The 18,724-nt window shown below is 40.2% G+C and overlaps 1 protein-coding gene across 1 annotated transcript in view; it reads left to right on the forward strand.

Moving 5' to 3' along the window:
• The window catches only part of unc5a (unc-5 netrin receptor A), a 153,061-nt gene that overhangs the window by 34,315 nt on the left and 100,022 nt on the right, over positions 1 to 18,724 (forward strand). The window contains 1 exon segment of the mRNA XM_025897508.1: positions 16,783 to 16,833. Within this exon segment, the coding sequence (XP_025753293.1) occupies positions 16,783 to 16,833 (51 nt within the window).

Genomic DNA, 18,724 nt, shown 5'->3' on the forward strand with positions numbered 1-18,724 from the left:
GCAAAATAACCATCTGTTCAATCCACTAGAATGCAGAAAATGGGGGGAAGGAAACACAACACTTACAGCAGGCAGAATCCAGACTGTTCCAGTTATGACCCTGCATGTTCTACACCTGTTTCTTGAAGGTTTGGAGAGGAAACTGTGTCTGGTTAAATATGCTTTCAGATGATTTTGTCACTCTGTGCCTCCAGTGAATTATACTGTTCTTCAACAAGGTATTCATTACTTTGACATTAACATTTACATCACATTATCATACATTAACTGCACTGCGTGGTTAAGTATTGGTGATAAGAGTTTATTTAAGGAGCATTACATCTGTGGTGCTTTTGTTTGAAAAAATACAGCACGGTGTTAATTTAATTCCACTGTAAAGTCGCCTAATGAAATGCTTTGTTTCCACTGCGTTATCTTAGGAAATCTGTTTGATATGTGGTGTCTGAGAATTGTAGTCTGCATTGTCATTGGGTTAGGTGACTGGTGCCGTTTAACGTCCGAAATGGGGAAAATTGCCTTGTCGAATTTGGTCTCAGATGATCTTGCATAATCTGGGAGACATTCTGTGTCATAACATTTTTATGATTCACGTCTCCAGATATAAACATCAATCTGTTTGAGCTCTGTATTGTCTCCCTATAAAATGTAGCGTTTGGGATCAACAAAATGCTTCTCATACCGAGGTCAGCTTCAAATAAGTAAACTTTTGAGATTCTATTTATGGTCTGGTTCCTCCCACATGAAATATCCTACAAGTTCTGTCACGGGGAGATTAAAGACATTGATCCGCAATGGAGGAGAAGGGTAAAAATAAATGCATCACATAATATTAAGTCAGGGGTGGTGCAAGAATCTCTGACCAAGAACACATTCGCTTTAGTCATCACGTCTACTTTTCCTCAATATGTCCCCTGCAGATGGTTTTAACAGAGTTTTGCCCGGGGTGAACGGGCGCCTAAGATACGGTAACAAAAAAGGGTCATAAGAGCTGTAGCTGTGTATCACCACATGGAAATGTGAGAAAACATTTGGTGTGAATGGATTCACACGTGCGAATGTGTTAAAACACTTTGATCAAATGAATTCAAATAGTTCAGTGTGTAAAAGTATACAACTTAACAAGTGGATCCAAAAATAAGTACATGACAATTCATGGAACAGCTGGGAAAAGATTTGGACAAATCATTTTTCAATGTATGAGTGCATAAAGAAGACTTGTGCACAGAGACGTGTGTGTGTGTGGTAAGAGTTCACATAACTCAAGTGTATGTACAAACTCAAAGTTGACAGCTACAGCTTAAACCTAAAAATACAAATACTCGTGTCCCTCATTTGACACTACATGCTGAACAGCCAATCCAGATAAGATTGATTTAAAATTTGAATATTTCACTCGGAAATGTTGTTTTGCTATCCAGTCATGTTGCCAGGGGGCAAGCCTGATTTGCTGAGAGTCTGCGGCTGTAACAAAACTTTACCTTATGGAATAAAAAATAAGTTCAGTTCTCTCTGAGGATGTTATTACTTCTCACTGTAAGATGGGTTAACAACCTCAAGGTTTTCCATCCGGAGATGAAAAGTATGTTTTCTGCCTGAATAATAAGTTAATCTAGTTGTGGTTAGATGCCTGCAAGGGTTTCTCACTCAAGTTAATACAGTATTGCAAAAATTAACAATTACATTGATTTTTTTTTTTTTTTTGCTCAAAGAAATGGGAACAGGAATTGGATTTGAATCCTTTTTGAAATAACAGTAGTTGGGTTAGACGAACAAGCTGCTGGAAGCCTTTAGATTGAAGAGAGCTGTCATAATCCAATATCATCCCATTTGCCAAGTCAGTGCAGATATTTGATATATGTCAGCATTTGATGTTAGATCCAGTAACAGTAATGTAGCTACCTTTGCCATCATTTACTCTACACTGTTATGAAAATTTGGTTTTGGGATTCACACTAAGCTCAAAACATTCACTCGGTGCACTAACAGATACAGTGAATTAGAAAATTGGGTTTTATCCACCTCAGGGATGTATGATATACACTCACTGGACACTTCATTAGTTACACCTTACTGTTGCTGCTTTGGACCAGATTCTTCCTTCAAAACTGCTTTAATTCTTCGTGGCATAGATCCAAGAAGATGCTGGAAACAATCCTCAGAGATTCTGCCAGCATTACAGAGTTGCTGCAGATTTGTCAGCTGCACATTCATGATGCGAATATTTCATTCCACCACATCCCAAAGGTGCACTATTGGATTGAGATCTGGTGACTGTGGAAGCCACTGGAGTACAGTGAACTCATTTTCATGTTCAAGAAACCAGTTTGAGATGATGTGAGCTTCGTGACATGGTGCGTTATCCTGTTGGAAACGGATACCATGGGTTCATGGTAGTCAGGAACAATACACAGGTTTAAATGACACTCAGATTCTTACTAAGGAGTCAAAATTGTACCAAGAAAATATCCCCCATGCCCTTACACCACCAGCAGCCTGAACTATCCCAGAGCTATAGAGCTATCCCAGCAAATATTTCAATATTGTGTACCCATCACTGTTGGTGTCATCAACACATCTAGTTGAAAAACGGTTCCAAAATGAAAGTTGGAGTTATGTTTTCAAAGCCACCTACACATCATTTTTTTGTTCTTTTTAGTAAGTGAGTTCATGTTCCAAAATTTTCTACTTCATATCTATTAGATTAAAATGAAGTAAACAAAATTAAAAAGTTTGATAGAATGAGAAGACTAAAAAGTCACCTCGAGGGGGACTCAAACCCGCAACCCCTTACTTTAAACTTAAATCCTCTACTTGTCATACTAAGCTAACTGTCTTAACAGTGGGCATGTAGCATTCCATCAGAGTTTATGATGATGATTATATGCAAGGAGGTAATGACTGTAAGACTCCAGTGTGTGGAAAAATGCAAATGCATTTAATTCTTTCTTGGCAGTAATCTGATTTATGTTTCTTTCTTTATATTTACTTTGTGCTTTGTAAGAGATGGTATGACCTGACCTCTGTTTCACATGGAAACTATATCAGCATCGATCTGTCTACTGTTAATTTTTGCCGTCATTCCACAGCCTGTTTTGACCACGGGAGATGACATTTGGGTTTTGGTCATATTTGCATGGATTCTTTCATGATGTTCATGCCAAGTTCTGACTCTGCCGTCCAAGTGTTGCAGCAGAAATCGAGACTTATCAGACCAGGCAGCATTTGTCTCTTTGGTGAGCTCATGTGAAGTGTAGCTTCAGTTTCCCGAGCTTAGCCGACAGGTGCGGTCTTCAGCTACTGTAGTCCATCTGCTTCAAAGTTTATATGTACTGAATGTTCAGAGATGCTCTTCTGCATACCTTGGCTGTAACAAGTGGCTATTTTCAAATACTGTTGCACTGCTATCAGCTTAAAGCGGTCACTGATACCAACTGGGTATTTTTCCCAGAGAACTGCCCCTCACTGGACATTTTCTCTTTTCCAGACCATTCTCTGTAAACCTATCATGCAGGAATATCACATTAGATCATCACCCCACATCAAAGTCACTTAATCATCTGTCTTCCTCATTCCGATCCTGTTTGAACTTTATCAGGGTGCCTAAATGCATTTGATGAGTTGGTGCCATGTTATTGGCTGATTAGATATTTGCATTAATGAGAAGTTGAATGTACCTAGTGAAGTGGCTGGTAAGTATATAATTTAAGCATCGACACTGCAATGACTATTTGTGTAGTAGTCACAAGGCAGGATGTGTCATGTAAGGAAAATTACTGTTCTACACATTCAGATGTGTTACCTTGCTGCAGTATTATGACCATATTTTGTTTCCATACACAAGGAATTGGGATTTTCTGAAATGATCTAATGGAATGTAAATATGATGGCAGAACAGCGTAAGGATCACATTTTACATTTAGTCATGTCTTTCACATGGTGGCTAAGCACAGGTGCACATCAGATGAAACCTCAGTGATGGAGGGACGGGAGCAATCAACTGAATCAAGCATTTGATATGGGGATAATAAAGGGAGGTGAGATCATAGTCAGGCTCATTTAACTCTTATGAGCTGGTGGAGAAGGGAGAAAAAATACTTCACTACTTTAGTGTGCCACATCCTCCTCCAAACTCTGGTTTCTTACAGTTATTGTTTTTTTCAAGTGAAATGTAATAATCCTTTCTGTGGTAGAGAGACTTCAACTGATCCAGAGGTGCAGTAAGCTAGCGTGATGCGGATCAGGCATACCACCCCCTAGGAGGCCTTTGGCAACTTCATCCCTAATGTGCTGCTGAATATTTCTGCCCACTTCAATACCCGAGGGTTGTATCTGTTTATCCTGCAATGCTGATAGCACAACATTGAAGAGAGTTCAAGACAGGATGTGTCTCTCATGTTCAAATGTCTTCTCTGAAATGTCTAAATTTAAGGTGGTGTTTTTGTAGAATGGATGGACTTCTTAGCAGCATACCAAAGCACGCATACCGAGCGGGGTAAGAGGCGAAAGCTGAGCCTGCAAGACATTTACAAGATAAATATTACATTCCAGACAAGAACTCTGCATTCCTAAGACGTAGGCGGCACACACTGTTTCGTAGTGGCATTTCTGTCAGAAGAATGCCAGAGTTGTTATGCATCTCTACAACCATACTGACACGAGTTGTCCTGTTTCTCGAAGTGGATGATTCACTATATGGGAGATCTTTAGTTCCGAATAAATCTTGGCAACAATGAAGTGATGGAGAGGCATTGTTATCCAGCAACCTGATATTTTTTTCCCTTTTATGCACTCCACTGCAAACCACAGTGCTTTCAGTCGCTATTAGTAACAATGCTTTCAATCCTTAGATGCTTATGTTGTCTGCATAATATTGAGTTTAACACTGGCATTACTTGGATTTCTTTATCTATTTAATAAATAAGTTTAAACGTATACAGTACTGTGCAAAAGTTTTAGGCAGGCGAGAAAAAAACGCTGTAACCAAAGAATGCTTTCAAAAATGGAAGTGTTAATCATTTTTCATCAGTCAACAAAATGTAGTGAATGAACAAAAGAATCAACAGCATCAATTCTTGTAGGTACACTTGCACACAGTTTTTGAAGGAACTCTGCTTGTAGGTTGTTCCAAACATCTTGGAGAACTAACCACAGATCTTCTGTGGATGTAGGCTTCCTCACATCCGTCTGTCTCTTCATCTAATCCCAACACACTCGATGATGTTGAGATCAGGGCTCTGTGGGGGCCATACCATCACTTCCAGGACTTCTTACAGTCACACACTGCATTTATTATTTAATGTATAAATATTAATGCTGTGCTACTTTGTATACATTGTGTGGTTCTTAATGTACAGGTATGTGGAAAAAGAGTTCTCATGCTTGTATGCAGTCACGTGAAAAACAAAGTAAACTCTTACTGCTTCCTTAGGGATTAAGGTGGATGATTAGCAGCCAGGTGCTGCTAATCAGATGCACTTCATTGATCATCAGCATATGTGAGTAGTTCTCTAAAAGCAGATGTTTTGCCAGTTTGCTGGTCCGGAGCATTTAAGTGTGATTGATGCCACAATCTTCCCAGGAGTGGACATCTTGGCAAATTCAAATGGTTACATCGTGCAATGCTCAGAGAAACAACAAAAAACCCAAGAGGTAGATTGCTGCATGTTAAATGTTAAAGTTCATTAAAGTACAATAAGAAGAAAACTGAAGAAGTATGGCTTGTTTGGAAAGTATGGCATATTCTCTCTAAAAAGAACGTGATAGCGTTGTTTAGTTGCATCTGAACAAAACCACAAGACTTCTTGAATAACGTCCTTTGGTCAGATGAGATCTAAATGGAGATGTCTGGTCATAATGCACAGCATGAAGTCTGGCAAAAACCAAATGCGGCATATCAGCACAAACACCTGAAACCAGTTGATGGTGGCGGGCTGATGATTTGGCCTTGTTTTTGTAGGCACCTTACAGTCATTGAGCCAAGCATGAACTCCTCTGTATACCAGAGTCAAATGATGAGGCCATCTGTGTGACAGCTAAAGCTTGACTGTAATTGGGTCATGCAACAGAATGATGATCCCAAGCACAGCAGCAAATCTACAACAGAATGTCTGAAAAAGGAAAGAGTGAAGGTGTTGCAATGGCCCAGTCAAAGTCCAGACCTCAACCTGATTGAAATGCTGTGGCTGCCTGTCGAACTCAATGCAATGATGCAACATTGCAAAGAAGCCAAACTTCCTCAACAACAGTACAACAGACAGTCATGCAGAAGACAATTTTTTTCAAGGTTTTGCTGCTAAAGGTTGTTCTAAAAGCTCCAGAATCATAGGTGCACTTGGTTTTTCATAGGAGTCCTAAGAAAGTAAGTCAAGGTTGTGTTAAAATGGTCTTTAAGTGTGCAGAAGCGATGATTGACATGCCATGTACTATAACAATAAAGGTATATTCAGATCGCTGTCAGTTGATTTTGATTGCAGCAAATTAATCAGCTAGCCATTTTTTTTTCTTTAGAGGATTTTCTTTTCACAAAGGAAAAAACTGTTTGATATGCTCATTCTATAAATACATCCATTTTAAGCTTGGTTTAAATCTAATTTTCTGTCTGTCTGAATTGCCGACAGTTTACACAAATTGAAACCAAAGAACAGCTTGAACAGATTTCAGTACACACACAATCACACAGTCATTCCTCGAGTTCTGTTATGTGGATAATCTATAAATAGTCGGCACTAGTTGCAGACAGGAGCCAGATGACGTCTCTTCCTAAAGGATTTAAATGAAATCTCATTCAAAGATTATGTTTTTAATACTTCCTTAGTAAAGACTTTCCAATGCTGCCATTTATAATGGATTAATAATTGGAGATTTGATTGACTGTTTCCCAGACCTTACATGGGGAAATATATTTCTAGGCTAAAAATCTGAGTGAAGAGACCTCCAGAAAGCACTGCCAGGGTTTTATACTTAGTCCTTTAAGTCTTTACCCCTTGAAGGCCGACTAGGAGTAACCCTGGCAGCTCTTTTCTGAACTGAGTGGTTTCTGTCTTATTTCAGACCTGCTTATGGAACAAAATGACTGGGTGTGGATCAGAAGTTGGTGAGGGTCGTCTCTGCCTATGTAGCTACCCTGAGAAAAAGCTGAAAACTATTTTCATGGTCATCAAACCAAATCTTTTATTGATATGTGTCAAAACTCGTCATTAAAGGTACAGGGGGAGGTCGTTAGATGTCGTCCTTAGGAGGGAAAAGTTGACCTGGGCTGGTCTGCTATCCATTCAGCTCGACTGTATGCTTTTGTTAATGAATTATTTGTGTTATTAAAAATGACACACAGTCATATGTGCTGCTTCCCCGCATTATTACCATGCAGTGGCACAAATTAGTATCCTGTCTGTCTCAGGTGTGCTAGTATAAAATTATGCCTTCCAGCTCCTTGACATCTTAAACCATGACTCATTTGCGAACATGGGGAGCAATAAAAGCAAAAACATGTTGCTGCTTTTCAGTCTTTTAATGGCAGTGATAATGTTGAAGATTTAATGTTGCTCCTTTTTAGGCCATTTCTTTTATTTTAGTTAAGTGTTCTGTCCCTCATTATGATGTCAGTTAACTGAAGTTTCCACAAATGACCTTGGCCAGCATCCAGCTTCTTAGCTGTCCTGTCAAAGCTGGAAACACGCCAGCACACTGGGCTTGTTGTCCAACCAGAACCGGGCAGAGCGTCAGGTAGACCAGTCCCAGTGGCACAGTCTGTGAGACAGCAGGCTGCCGACAGCCTATGCTAATGTCCATATGTTCTCGACTGCACTCGGCTCCGGCTCCCCTGGACGCCTAGGTGCCATTCAGTCATGTCATTCAATAACCATCAAAACTTGCAGGGCCGATTGAGGCTGCGATAGCACCCCGCAGAATATGCACGCCCGTCCTTTGAAGGTATTTAGACTCATCCTCAGGCTTCTAACTTCAAAGCATACATCTCGAATCAACTGATTTTAATTATTACAATCTGTCATAAAGGTTTTTGTTGTATATTTTTGTTTCTCTCGCACTCTCCATCTCTCCCTTTTTTTTTTTTTTTTTCCACTTGCTCACTGTCCCGCTCTCATCACATGCTCAGCATCCACTCACGGGGCTAATTTTAGCAAGCTTAATTGCACGTGTGTAGTAGTCTATGTAAAATGCGTTCTAAAGACTCAGAAAGAGATAATGAGGTCCAGTGAAAACATACTGTGTAATTGGCAGTTTATTCATTGTGGCACAGAAAAAGCATGGGTATCTAAAGCATGAAAATTTACTTGCGCTGTTGTCTTTTATCACTGTGATTATCATTCACTTTCAACACATTTTTGATGCTGTGTTTTTTGTTTTGTTTTTTTGTAAATGTCACTTTTGGATTCTGCTTGTAAAAACTGAAAAATCCAGACCATCTGGTAATCCATAATCTTACTTTGATGTCAATTTTGCTACTGCTCAACTTTAAATGAGCTGTACAGAAGCCAGGTATTGTAGCTGGATTGTCTTTGACTGATTTAAAGCTATTATGATTTGATATATTTGAGGATTTCATGTTCCAACTTGTTTAACCCAGCGCGTCTGTGTACAGCAGAGATGGAAAATTTACGACTTGCTCGTTTCTGGCATGATGATATTTTTTTGAGAGCCGACAGACCTGAATACGCTTTGAAATCCAGAAAAAGAAGCTGAGCTTATGATAGTGTTGTGTATAATTAGTCTTGAAAGCTATATGGTGATGCTTGTAAACGTGAGCTGTTTCTTTCTTCTTTCTTTGATTGTGCGGATGTGTATGCGCTCTGGCAAGATCTCGCATGTGCTGCCTGCCACAGGTTGGGCATCAGTGAATAGTCCTCCAGGGGCAAGTTTTCATTTCTTAGGGAAAGAGCCACATTCCTCTTCTCACATATGGCTTCTGTGCACATATTACTCCCAGTGGTCCAATCAAAGTGGGTTTGCACATTCAGACCAGCAGCTTCACAATGTTTTTATCTGAGCTTACCACTGCATGGATCTGTGATTATTCTATTTTTTTCCGACCTATTCCCTCTGTACTTCACTCGGTCATAAACCGGTGTCCATAAAGATCACGAACACACCCACGCAGTGCCCTTCTTCAGGTGATAAATGCTTGTCATTGATCTCCATCACAGTGTAACTCTTTGGAGCCGATCCCTCGCTGTTATTCTTATGGCCGAAGCCATATGGTTAGAACTTGGTGCCACCGAAACCTTGGCTGATTCAGCTGCGATGAAAATGGAAAAATCACAATGTCTCCAAACTGACTTAATGGACTCCCCCTGGTTCTGAGAACGGACGCTGTACCACATGAGGGCTTCAGCCGGATGAGAAGCCTTTCAGCAGTGGAACATTAGTAGGCCTGTGTTAGCTGTGCTTCTTTGTACTTCCCCTGAACACTACTATTATTTAGTGTACCTTTGGCTCTCATTTATTCCATCTATGCCCCTAGCCCCATGAAAAGCAAACAATTATAATACCCTTAAAGTACTGTATAAACACAGAGCACTTAAAAATGAATCATATTTATTTGTACTTCAGCTTCTTAGCATACAATTATTTCTGCCCAAGCGCCATCTGGTATAAAAGTCATCTCCTATCTAACCATATTAAATCTTCACTTAGACCAGGTGCTTTTTTTTCCCCCATTAATTTTAAAGAAGCCACAACAGAGTTCCTATCTGTAAACATCAATCAGCAGTAGATGTGTTAAGTTTTTAGATAAGGAACATACATTTTAATGTTTAAAATTGTTCCAATTCTTAATATCGAGTTCTTTAATGACGATAAATGGAGCTGTTTTTCTTTATATTTATAGCACTGTTTTCCATTTCACTGGCCATACTGTACAGTCCCATTATCAGACTTGCTTATCTTTACATTAATATAACAGTCTTTCTCTTGACTTCATGACTGCATTAGAGCCGATTTTGCGCACACAGCCCGCTCGCCCCTCCCCAGCCTACACCAGCTTTGCATCCGAATCTGTGAACTAAATCAATACTTAAGGCCATGAGCTGTCAGTCATGAGACAATATCGCTTGTGATGCATTGGTTTCTGTCGTCTCCTTCATTGGTTATCAACATCATATTGACAAATCACATCTAAAAAGACAGTCCTGAATGTCAAATCAAAGAGGCTTTCTATTCGCAAACAGCTCTGGCGTGCGCATGGAGAAGGGTACCTCTTCGGGCGTGAAAGCAGCAGTTGCAGGAGAGTTTCTCTTTAATTCAAACTGAATTATATAAACCAAAATCTAATAAGCAACTCTGGAATATCATTGCTTAAGATGTGTGTTACACAGGACAATGCCCGATAGTGTGCAGCAATAATGAGCAGAAACTCCTGGTCCTCTAATTGCTTGCTGGGCCTCTGTATGGCTCATCAGAGAGGAGCTTAATTGGCCATCACTACCCAGGCAAGCATGAGGCTAAGGCTAGCCCTGTTCCTGCCTGCTCACTTTTACCAGGATGCTTACAGAATAAGTAAGCAGCTCCATTCATTCTGCATTGCTGTCACTAATGAACACGGTTTAGCCCGGAGGTCTTGATCATTGTGTCCCACTCCGTCTTACTCCGTCTCGGTCTCACCGCGTTTGCTGTGTTTGTAGCTGCAGTTTGCTGGTGTTGTTCCAGTCTTTGGTCTTTTTTTTCTTACTGTTAAGCATCAACGTAATGAAGTGCTTCCCGTTTTTGGTATTGGGGTCTCTAGCGCAAAGCTGACTCGCTGGGAGATAAGTGTCTTCAGCTGCTGGCAATCAATTTATTTGCCCTCTAATGTTGAATACGTGTGTGGAATGAATACTGAAAGACATGAAAAGATGGAAGAGGAAAAGGAGGTTGATGTTGCTGTCTGTGTGCGTTCCTTTTCTCGCTGAGAAATGTTCCTTTCAGGAGAACTACACAACTCTCCATGGACCATTACACCACCCTGAATAATACAATCACACATGAGTTTGGAACCTATTTCAATAGACACCCCAGTTAATGTTAAAACATCAACAAAGGAATGACATGATTTTTTTTCATTTCCACACTCCAGCAGTTGTGCATTATTTGTTTTTTACTTTGTCTCGGCAAGCCCGATGTGAACCCCTGTGAAGGGGTGTGAGTCTGTGTTTTTGTGGATGCGTTTTGGACATGACAGACATTCCTGAACCTGTCCTTGGAAAAGTTGTCCAAACCCTGTAAGAAGGAAAAAAAAAACACCCACACATAATGCAGTATTGATTGGTACTTAAATCAGTTTGATAACAGCTTTGTCAAATCAGCTCTTTTAACAATCAGATTAAAGCTTTTAGTACAATCGATCGGGGAGGGATTTCAAATCTACAAGATGACAGTTACAGAGGAGCACATTGCTAAAGCTTGGCCACCCATGAAAAGGATCTAGGAGTGCATCTACTGTTTACAATCACTTTTCTTATACGCGGCTGCTACCATACAGACAGACAATCGGAGAGCAGTACCTGGAACAGAGAGAATGTAGCGAGGAATGATAACTGAAATTGTGGCCCGAACCACCGTATGACAATAGCTGTTCAGGTAACAAACTACAAAACATTCTTCACAGTACATCACACACATGTGGCAGCCTCATCTGTGCAGATCTGAAGAAAATTGTAACATTTTTTTTCTTTTTGTTCTTTGTGCTCCTGGATAATGAAGGTTGTGTAACAGAGTTCAACTTGTCTGTTCTCTTGATGTCTCCCAGAACAATACTGCGATATTGATTCTCGCAGCCAAATCTGAATTAATGTCATGCAGTATGACATCCAGATGAAACAAATGCCACCTAAAATGCCACGTAGAGTAAATAAGATCACCCTGGCAGTGGCCCAATCATTGCAGAATAAAGCACTCCGCTGAGATTAGCAGCATTTTAACTCAAAACGTGAGGTGTTATGCTGTTGCATACCTTTTTTTTTCTTTTTTCCCAGTGTTCTCAGTTAGCATGCATCTGGGAGAAATTTTAAGTGGCTTTATGAGTCACCTCATGAGTTGGAGAAATGGAACTGGAGAACGGAGGTATTGAATGGTAATTGCTGATATTCTCTATATTTGATGTTGAAAGGTACTCTCTTGAGCCATAATTCTGGTTGCCAAGTCAGCGAGAGGCGACTGTGAGACGGTGCTAGCTTCTCTCCTGGGCTTCTTAATTGGCTTTGTTATTGCAGACCTGTGCAGGGTGAAGGCAGAGAGGGAGAATCTGAGCTTTGGTGTGTAAGATACAGAGCTTTCGACTGTGACCCTCCTCCCAGGGGCAGAGTTTTCACAGCTGCTCTCTCTGGAGAAGGTGACCTGGCTTTGGATCCCTCCCTGTGCTTCTCCCTGAGGACCCCCCACCCACACACCCATTCTCTGCCGCCCCTGTCGTTCGCTCCCTTCCTCTCAGAGGTCATTTTGTACACCATCACGGAGCGTCGTCCTCCCCTCCCCTTTTTCTCTGCACCCATCGTTTTTTGGCCCAGCGGGGAGTCACTAATTCTCTCCGCTCTGCAAATTTCCTCACTTTTTTTCAGCGTGGGATGCCAACACCTCTCCAATGCCTCACTCTGGCATCACCACCCAACCCACCAACACGCGCACGCACGCGCGCACACACACACACACACACACACACACACACACACACACACACACACACACACACACACATAAGACACTGTTCTCCACACTGACTCGACTCCACCCTCAGTGGGCTTTTAGCAGTGAGAAAACAGGGGTGCCGTACGTGACAGTCATAACAGACCAGCCTTGTATTATTTTGGCTCCTGCCACAGAGACATTTGATATATTTTCTTACAGTGATGTTTATGGGCTCAAAATGTGGTCATAAATATTTTGTACTTGTAAATCAGTTTTGTATGTGTAAAAAAGATTTGTGTGTGCGTAAAAAAGATTTGTGTGTGGACTTCATTAACACGAAGGAAAACAGTCTGTGGTCGTCCGAGTTTGGTGATTTTTCTGTCACAGGTCTACGTGTTTAATACAGAGACTTCCACAGCCTTTTCAACAGCGCTGCGGACCGTGGGGGGGGGGGCAGTGTATTGGAAATGACAGTCTTCATTACAAAGCTTTCTTCGTTATGAATTAGCATACATGTTTTTATTGAACATTTGAAGAACTAGCAAAAAACCCAGAAACTCTTGTAGAGGACATAAAGTCAGATATAGAAATGACAAGGAGCAGGTGCATCTAATACAGGTAGCGCCAGTGGCGTGTCCAGCGGGGTGGCCTGGGGGGGCACAGGCCACCCCCCCAACCAGACTGGCCACCCCAGGTGCCACCCCGAAGCTAAAACAATAAAATTCAATGAAACATCAAATGTACGATTATGTTTTCACAGTGAAGCTCAGATATCCGAGTGTAAGTGAATGCAGCATGGGCTTCTGCACTATGAGCATCACGTTAGCAAAGGTAGGAGAGCCAAGCACGAAAGACAGCACCGCAGAAAACAATTCTTCGGCGAAGATTAACAGGTTAACATAGCTGGACTGGCCACCGGGCATACCGGTGGCCAGCCCGGTCGGCTGATGACTTTTTTTTTTTTTTTTTTTTTTTTTTGTGTAACAGCATGAACAATGAGAGGTGCACTTTTTTTCCTGTTTCAAAATCAAACACCAGTTTGTGAGAAGATTATCTTCTTTTTTTAATAGACAGATTAAGTTTTGCATTGGCATTGGCTAATTTGCCAACTGTATGTTAAAAATGTTCGTATTTTAATATTCAAAAATGTTTTTGCCCAAAACATATGTGCACTATATGCCAGTAAAAATACTATGCAAATATTGCTGTCCTTGAATGCTGACTAAACACTTAACGGTTGGTAGAATTTTTTTTTAACATTATCTGCCAATTACATCTGCCACCCTTCTCCAAATCTGTGCCCCTACCTGACCCCCCCAACAAAAATTTTCTAGACACGCCACTGGGTAGCGCTGCTGCAAAAACCCACAGAGCCCAGCAGCCAGCGCAACAAATTCTGGATCCTCAGCTTTTAGTTAGCATTAGCAGCACATCCTGCGTCCGATGTGAAAGGACTTTTATGCTGCGCACTGTGACTCACAGCAATGGTCCCGGGTCAGCCCTGACTTTGTGTTAAACTAATCCTAAAGTAATAATGGTATTTCTAACCACTGACATACCACAACTTTATCCTTTCAACAGCTGCTGAAAGTTAGGGGACCTAGCTGCTATCGGATATTTATATAGAGATCCTCCAGCTGCAAGGACCTGCAGTTCAAAAAAGCGCCCCTCCGACAGCCAAACCCATCTGTTCTCTGATTGGATTGTTACATTTGTGATTGACATGACATTGACTAATCAGATGAAAGGAAGAAAAATAGGGTCAAAATTCTTACTCATAACTTGCAGGGTTTTTTTGGCCACACACAAATCTTTTTTACGCACACACAAATTCTTTTTACACACACACAAATCTTTTTTACACACACACACAAATCTTTTTTATGCACACACAAATCTTTTTTACGCACACACAAATCTTTTTTACACATACAAATCCTGATTTACAAGTACAAAACTGATTTACAAGTACAAAATATTTATGACCACATTTTGAGCCCATAGATGTTCACTGAGCAATTCTTCTTATGACCACTCTTCTCAAAAGCTTAAGAATAAATGTCTGGCACTAGCAGAGAACTCTTATAGGGAACGATGTATGCATGTAACTGTGTGTGTGTGTGTGTTTATGTGTGTCTCTTTGAGTGGAAAAGGAAGTGTAAGTACTAACTGGGTGTTTTATTATGTTATGGCATTGAAATAACACGTGCAATCAACTCCCCATTGTCAGTTCTTGACCCATTTCTTATTACAGCTTATTATCATTAGCAGCCACGAGAGCCGTTCCAAGTGAGAGCTACTGCGCTTCCATCTAAATTACAAACACAGTGTATATATAGGCAAGAAAGAAATAAACCACATAAGATACATTTTTAATACAACTTTGCACCGACGTGGACGTCTAAAGAGCTCTCAAGTAGACATTAGTGTACATGTGACTTGATTATGCAGCATTAGTCTTTATTACTAGGGAACTGCTTTTGAGCTGTCACAGCTAAGACTGTCTCGCTCCTTGTAAACACAGCTTTGGAGTCCATTTGCCGAATTAAAGTTGCAAATGAGCGGTTCTGGAGTAGACCAGGAGAGGGCTGTCAGATAATCATTACATACTATATTAATGCTTCTCGTTGGTGGTATTAAATGATTGTGATGTCTTATTTGGAACTGGAGCTATCGGAAGATGGGATGTATTAATTTATTTCTCTGGATAAATTCTTTTTGTTTAAATATAAAGAGAACCCTTCCTAAACTAAAAGTGGTCTTTCTGTGTTTTTGTCTAGGACTGTAGTGGAATAAGTATTTGTATCCATCTGAGGTTAAGTTAAAATAGAAATGTGGAAAAAATAAAAGTAATGAAATCAGTATCTTTAGTAAAGTAGCATCAAGTCTTACTTAAATCACCCCAAGTAAACACAGCCTCATGCAGAAAGGTCAGGTTTGGAACATTATATTAGTGAACGATAAATATTTATGCATAAGGGTTTATGCAAGTTTGTTGCAGCTGGAGTTATTTTACAGTATATGCAGTGTAATCTGTACTAATAGTTCTTAGCTGGTATATGCTGGTAGTGGAAATAATCAACTGGTAGGGTTCTCGTGATGCTAGAATTTCAACAAAAAGATTACAAGGCATTTATAAAATAAAGATTAGATCATTAATATCCATGAATTTTCACAACTAAGGAAGATAAAAATAGTAACGCATGTTGTTGTTGTTTTATTAAGATGCCAGATTAGTTTGTTCTGCATTCCTGCACAGAAAAAATGATCCTACTGGTTGATAGTTATGCTTGACTATTTTCTGGCTTCTGAGAGAAGTCCAGTGTGCCGCCTCAAATTTGGATATAAAAACACGAATTTAGTTTATTTTCCTAATAAATGACAATATAACGTTTTTAAAACGGGTTTTTTGACAGATTTCTAAAATGTGCGTGTTCCTGTTTTAATGGCAGGTGGTCTAATAAATTTACCACCCTCATTGAGTCCTTTCATCTAACCAAAGTGTGCAATGAGCCTAACAGCAAGTATATAATACAATATTTTAAAAAAAACAAGCTCACAGAAAAAAAAACCCTTCTCAAAAAAAGACAGAGTCACAAGTCACAGGCTGTAATTAGTGTACACGCTGGTGACAATAAACTGAGAATGATGGGCACTGAGAGTATGGATGCAAATGGATGGCAGCATTGATATCCTGCCTCTTGTGAATACAGCTTATGTGCATCAGCAGTCACATCTGCAGAGTCTGAATACAGCTAGATTTTGTTTGAAAGGCATTGCTGAATGTTTGGCTTTTCCGCTGTTTAGGTCCCTTGTTGCAGCCTAATAAAGAATCAGGACCCATTTTACAAGGGCCTGGTTGTTTATTATGTGGAGTTTTGACACATGGTAGCTTTCAGGGGAGAGAAATTATAAGTAACACTTTATTAAACGCACAGTATAAAAGTCAGTATAGTGAAACCTTTCAGGCTTTTGTTAAAGCCTTGTTTATGGTGACACGTGACATGTTAAACATTTCAAATTTGAAATTTCAAAAAAGCATATTTTAACCCTAATATATTTTTAATTTTAACCATCTCCAGCATATGCTCGGTGTATGCATTTCCAAAAAATCCGTTTATAATTAGGTTCCTGTGCTAGAATTCCCTCTTTGTTCTCCATTTACAGTGGCTTCTGGATTGGCCTCTTCCTGCACCACCAATGAAACCAACCGCAGAGGTGAAAGCAATCATCTGAAAAGCACTCAGTGAGCCCAGAAACTTGATCATGTTTCAGCTAGGACACATTCATTACAAATGCAGCATAAGTCTTCATTAATGAGCTGGAAAATGGCAAGTAATCAAATCTCTGCAACATATGGAAAGACGAGCTAAGGTAGGACAGTTAAACGGAGTATAGGACACGGGGAGGGTGGTTGGAGGGCTCTCGAGAGAAGTCGACTGGTTTAAGGCCTTGAAGCTTCTTCCTTGTATTAAACATAACCTCACATTAGCACATCGTAATTCCTTTTCACAGTGTCCCGAGTATAAGTGAGGCTCTTCCATTAGAGGGTGCGTACCACTGGACAAGCAACAATAGGGCTTTTGAATAGCTTTTTGAATCCCTGGAGCAGTGCTCCTAGCGTTTATTGAATGTGCTTATCCAGAGAATTACCTTTGTCCTACTCTATTGTACGAGGGTGATATTTAGAGCAGGACGGCCTAAAAATCAAAAATCTGTCAACACAAGAATACCATGTCTTTATCAAATGTAGCAAATTGTTGTTCTATTAAGAGAGATAATCAATGAGACTGGTTTTTATATCTTAACAGAGAGAGATTAAGTTTGTGTGCTTGAAAAGGTCACTTCAAATGTGTTTTGTGTGATTTAATAAAAATGATTAAAATAGGATTTTGACCATAATCAGCTAAATCGATTTTATCTCACAAACTGATTGATCAGTGACCAGAATCGACTCAGTTTCAGCTAATCGAATGTAACCAGTGAGTGGCCGCTCAGTCTTGAATATGTCAGAGTCTATAATGGTCCATTGTAGCCTAATGTCCACCTCCTCACCAATATAAGAGCTGGACATTAGGCTGCACGTCATCCCAACTGCAACAACTCTGCAACCTACTTTGCTTGGTTGCCATATGCCGTGTAAAGTAACTCATAAATCAGTTGAATCACTGCATATTGATTTGCAAAATGATATTTCTTCCATGAATCACAGTGTAATGTGTAATGGGCTGTAATTGTCTCTAGCTTCCTGATAATGCTAACGCAGAAGCCAGTGCTCTGCCTGTTTACTCATCTGGCGTTTCCTCATTTTCACAGTAATGTCATTTGGCGCTCAGCTATTAGTTCTGAGGTTTGTCTCTTTCCGTGTGTGGAAGTTTTCAGTTGTATTTTTTGTTAAAAACACAATCTGTCCAGCAACGTGGATCACTTTAGAGATTGGTGTGGGTAAGCTTGAGGGGGTGCTAAGGATTGGAATACCATCCACGTACTCCAAAAACTCCGTGTTATTAGCATATTGCCGTGATCTCCTGTAGTTTGCATGGAGGATGCCAACTTTTCTCCAAACGGGACAACTTTAACTTTGAAGGTGAACATGCTGCATTTCCAGTAGATGGGAAGTATGAGCAGACAGTTTGCATGAAAGACGCCTAACTAAAAGCGACCATGGCAAACAGCTACTGACCGAAAAAACTGCAAGCAGGTTTTCAGGGAAGCACCTTATATGTCTTATGTCTTATATGTCTTTATATGTCTTATAACAGCAGTCCCCAACCTCCGGGCCACAGGTCCGTGAGTCGTTTGGTACCGGGCTGCAAGAGTTGAGGCTCGGGTGCGAAATTCATGGTTTTCAGGGTTTTTGTTTTTTTAGCATTATTTAACGTTTTTATCATTAACTCTGTTTCCCTGGGTCTTTTCCCATGTGTTATGAGTAGATCTTCTGATTTTTTTGGTAACGGTACTGGTTTTATTTTATTGTATTTATCTGCGACACCTTAAAGGCCAGTCCATGAAAATATTGTTGGTCATAAACCGTCACGTGCCACAAAAAAAGTTGGGGACCGCTGTCTTACAACATTATATAACTGATGACCTTCAACAACCACTTGCA

This window comes from Oreochromis niloticus, linkage group LG2 (assembly GCF_001858045.2).
Source record: "Oreochromis niloticus isolate F11D_XX linkage group LG2, O_niloticus_UMD_NMBU, whole genome shotgun sequence".
NCBI lineage: Eukaryota > Metazoa > Chordata > Actinopteri > Cichliformes > Cichlidae > Oreochromis > Oreochromis niloticus.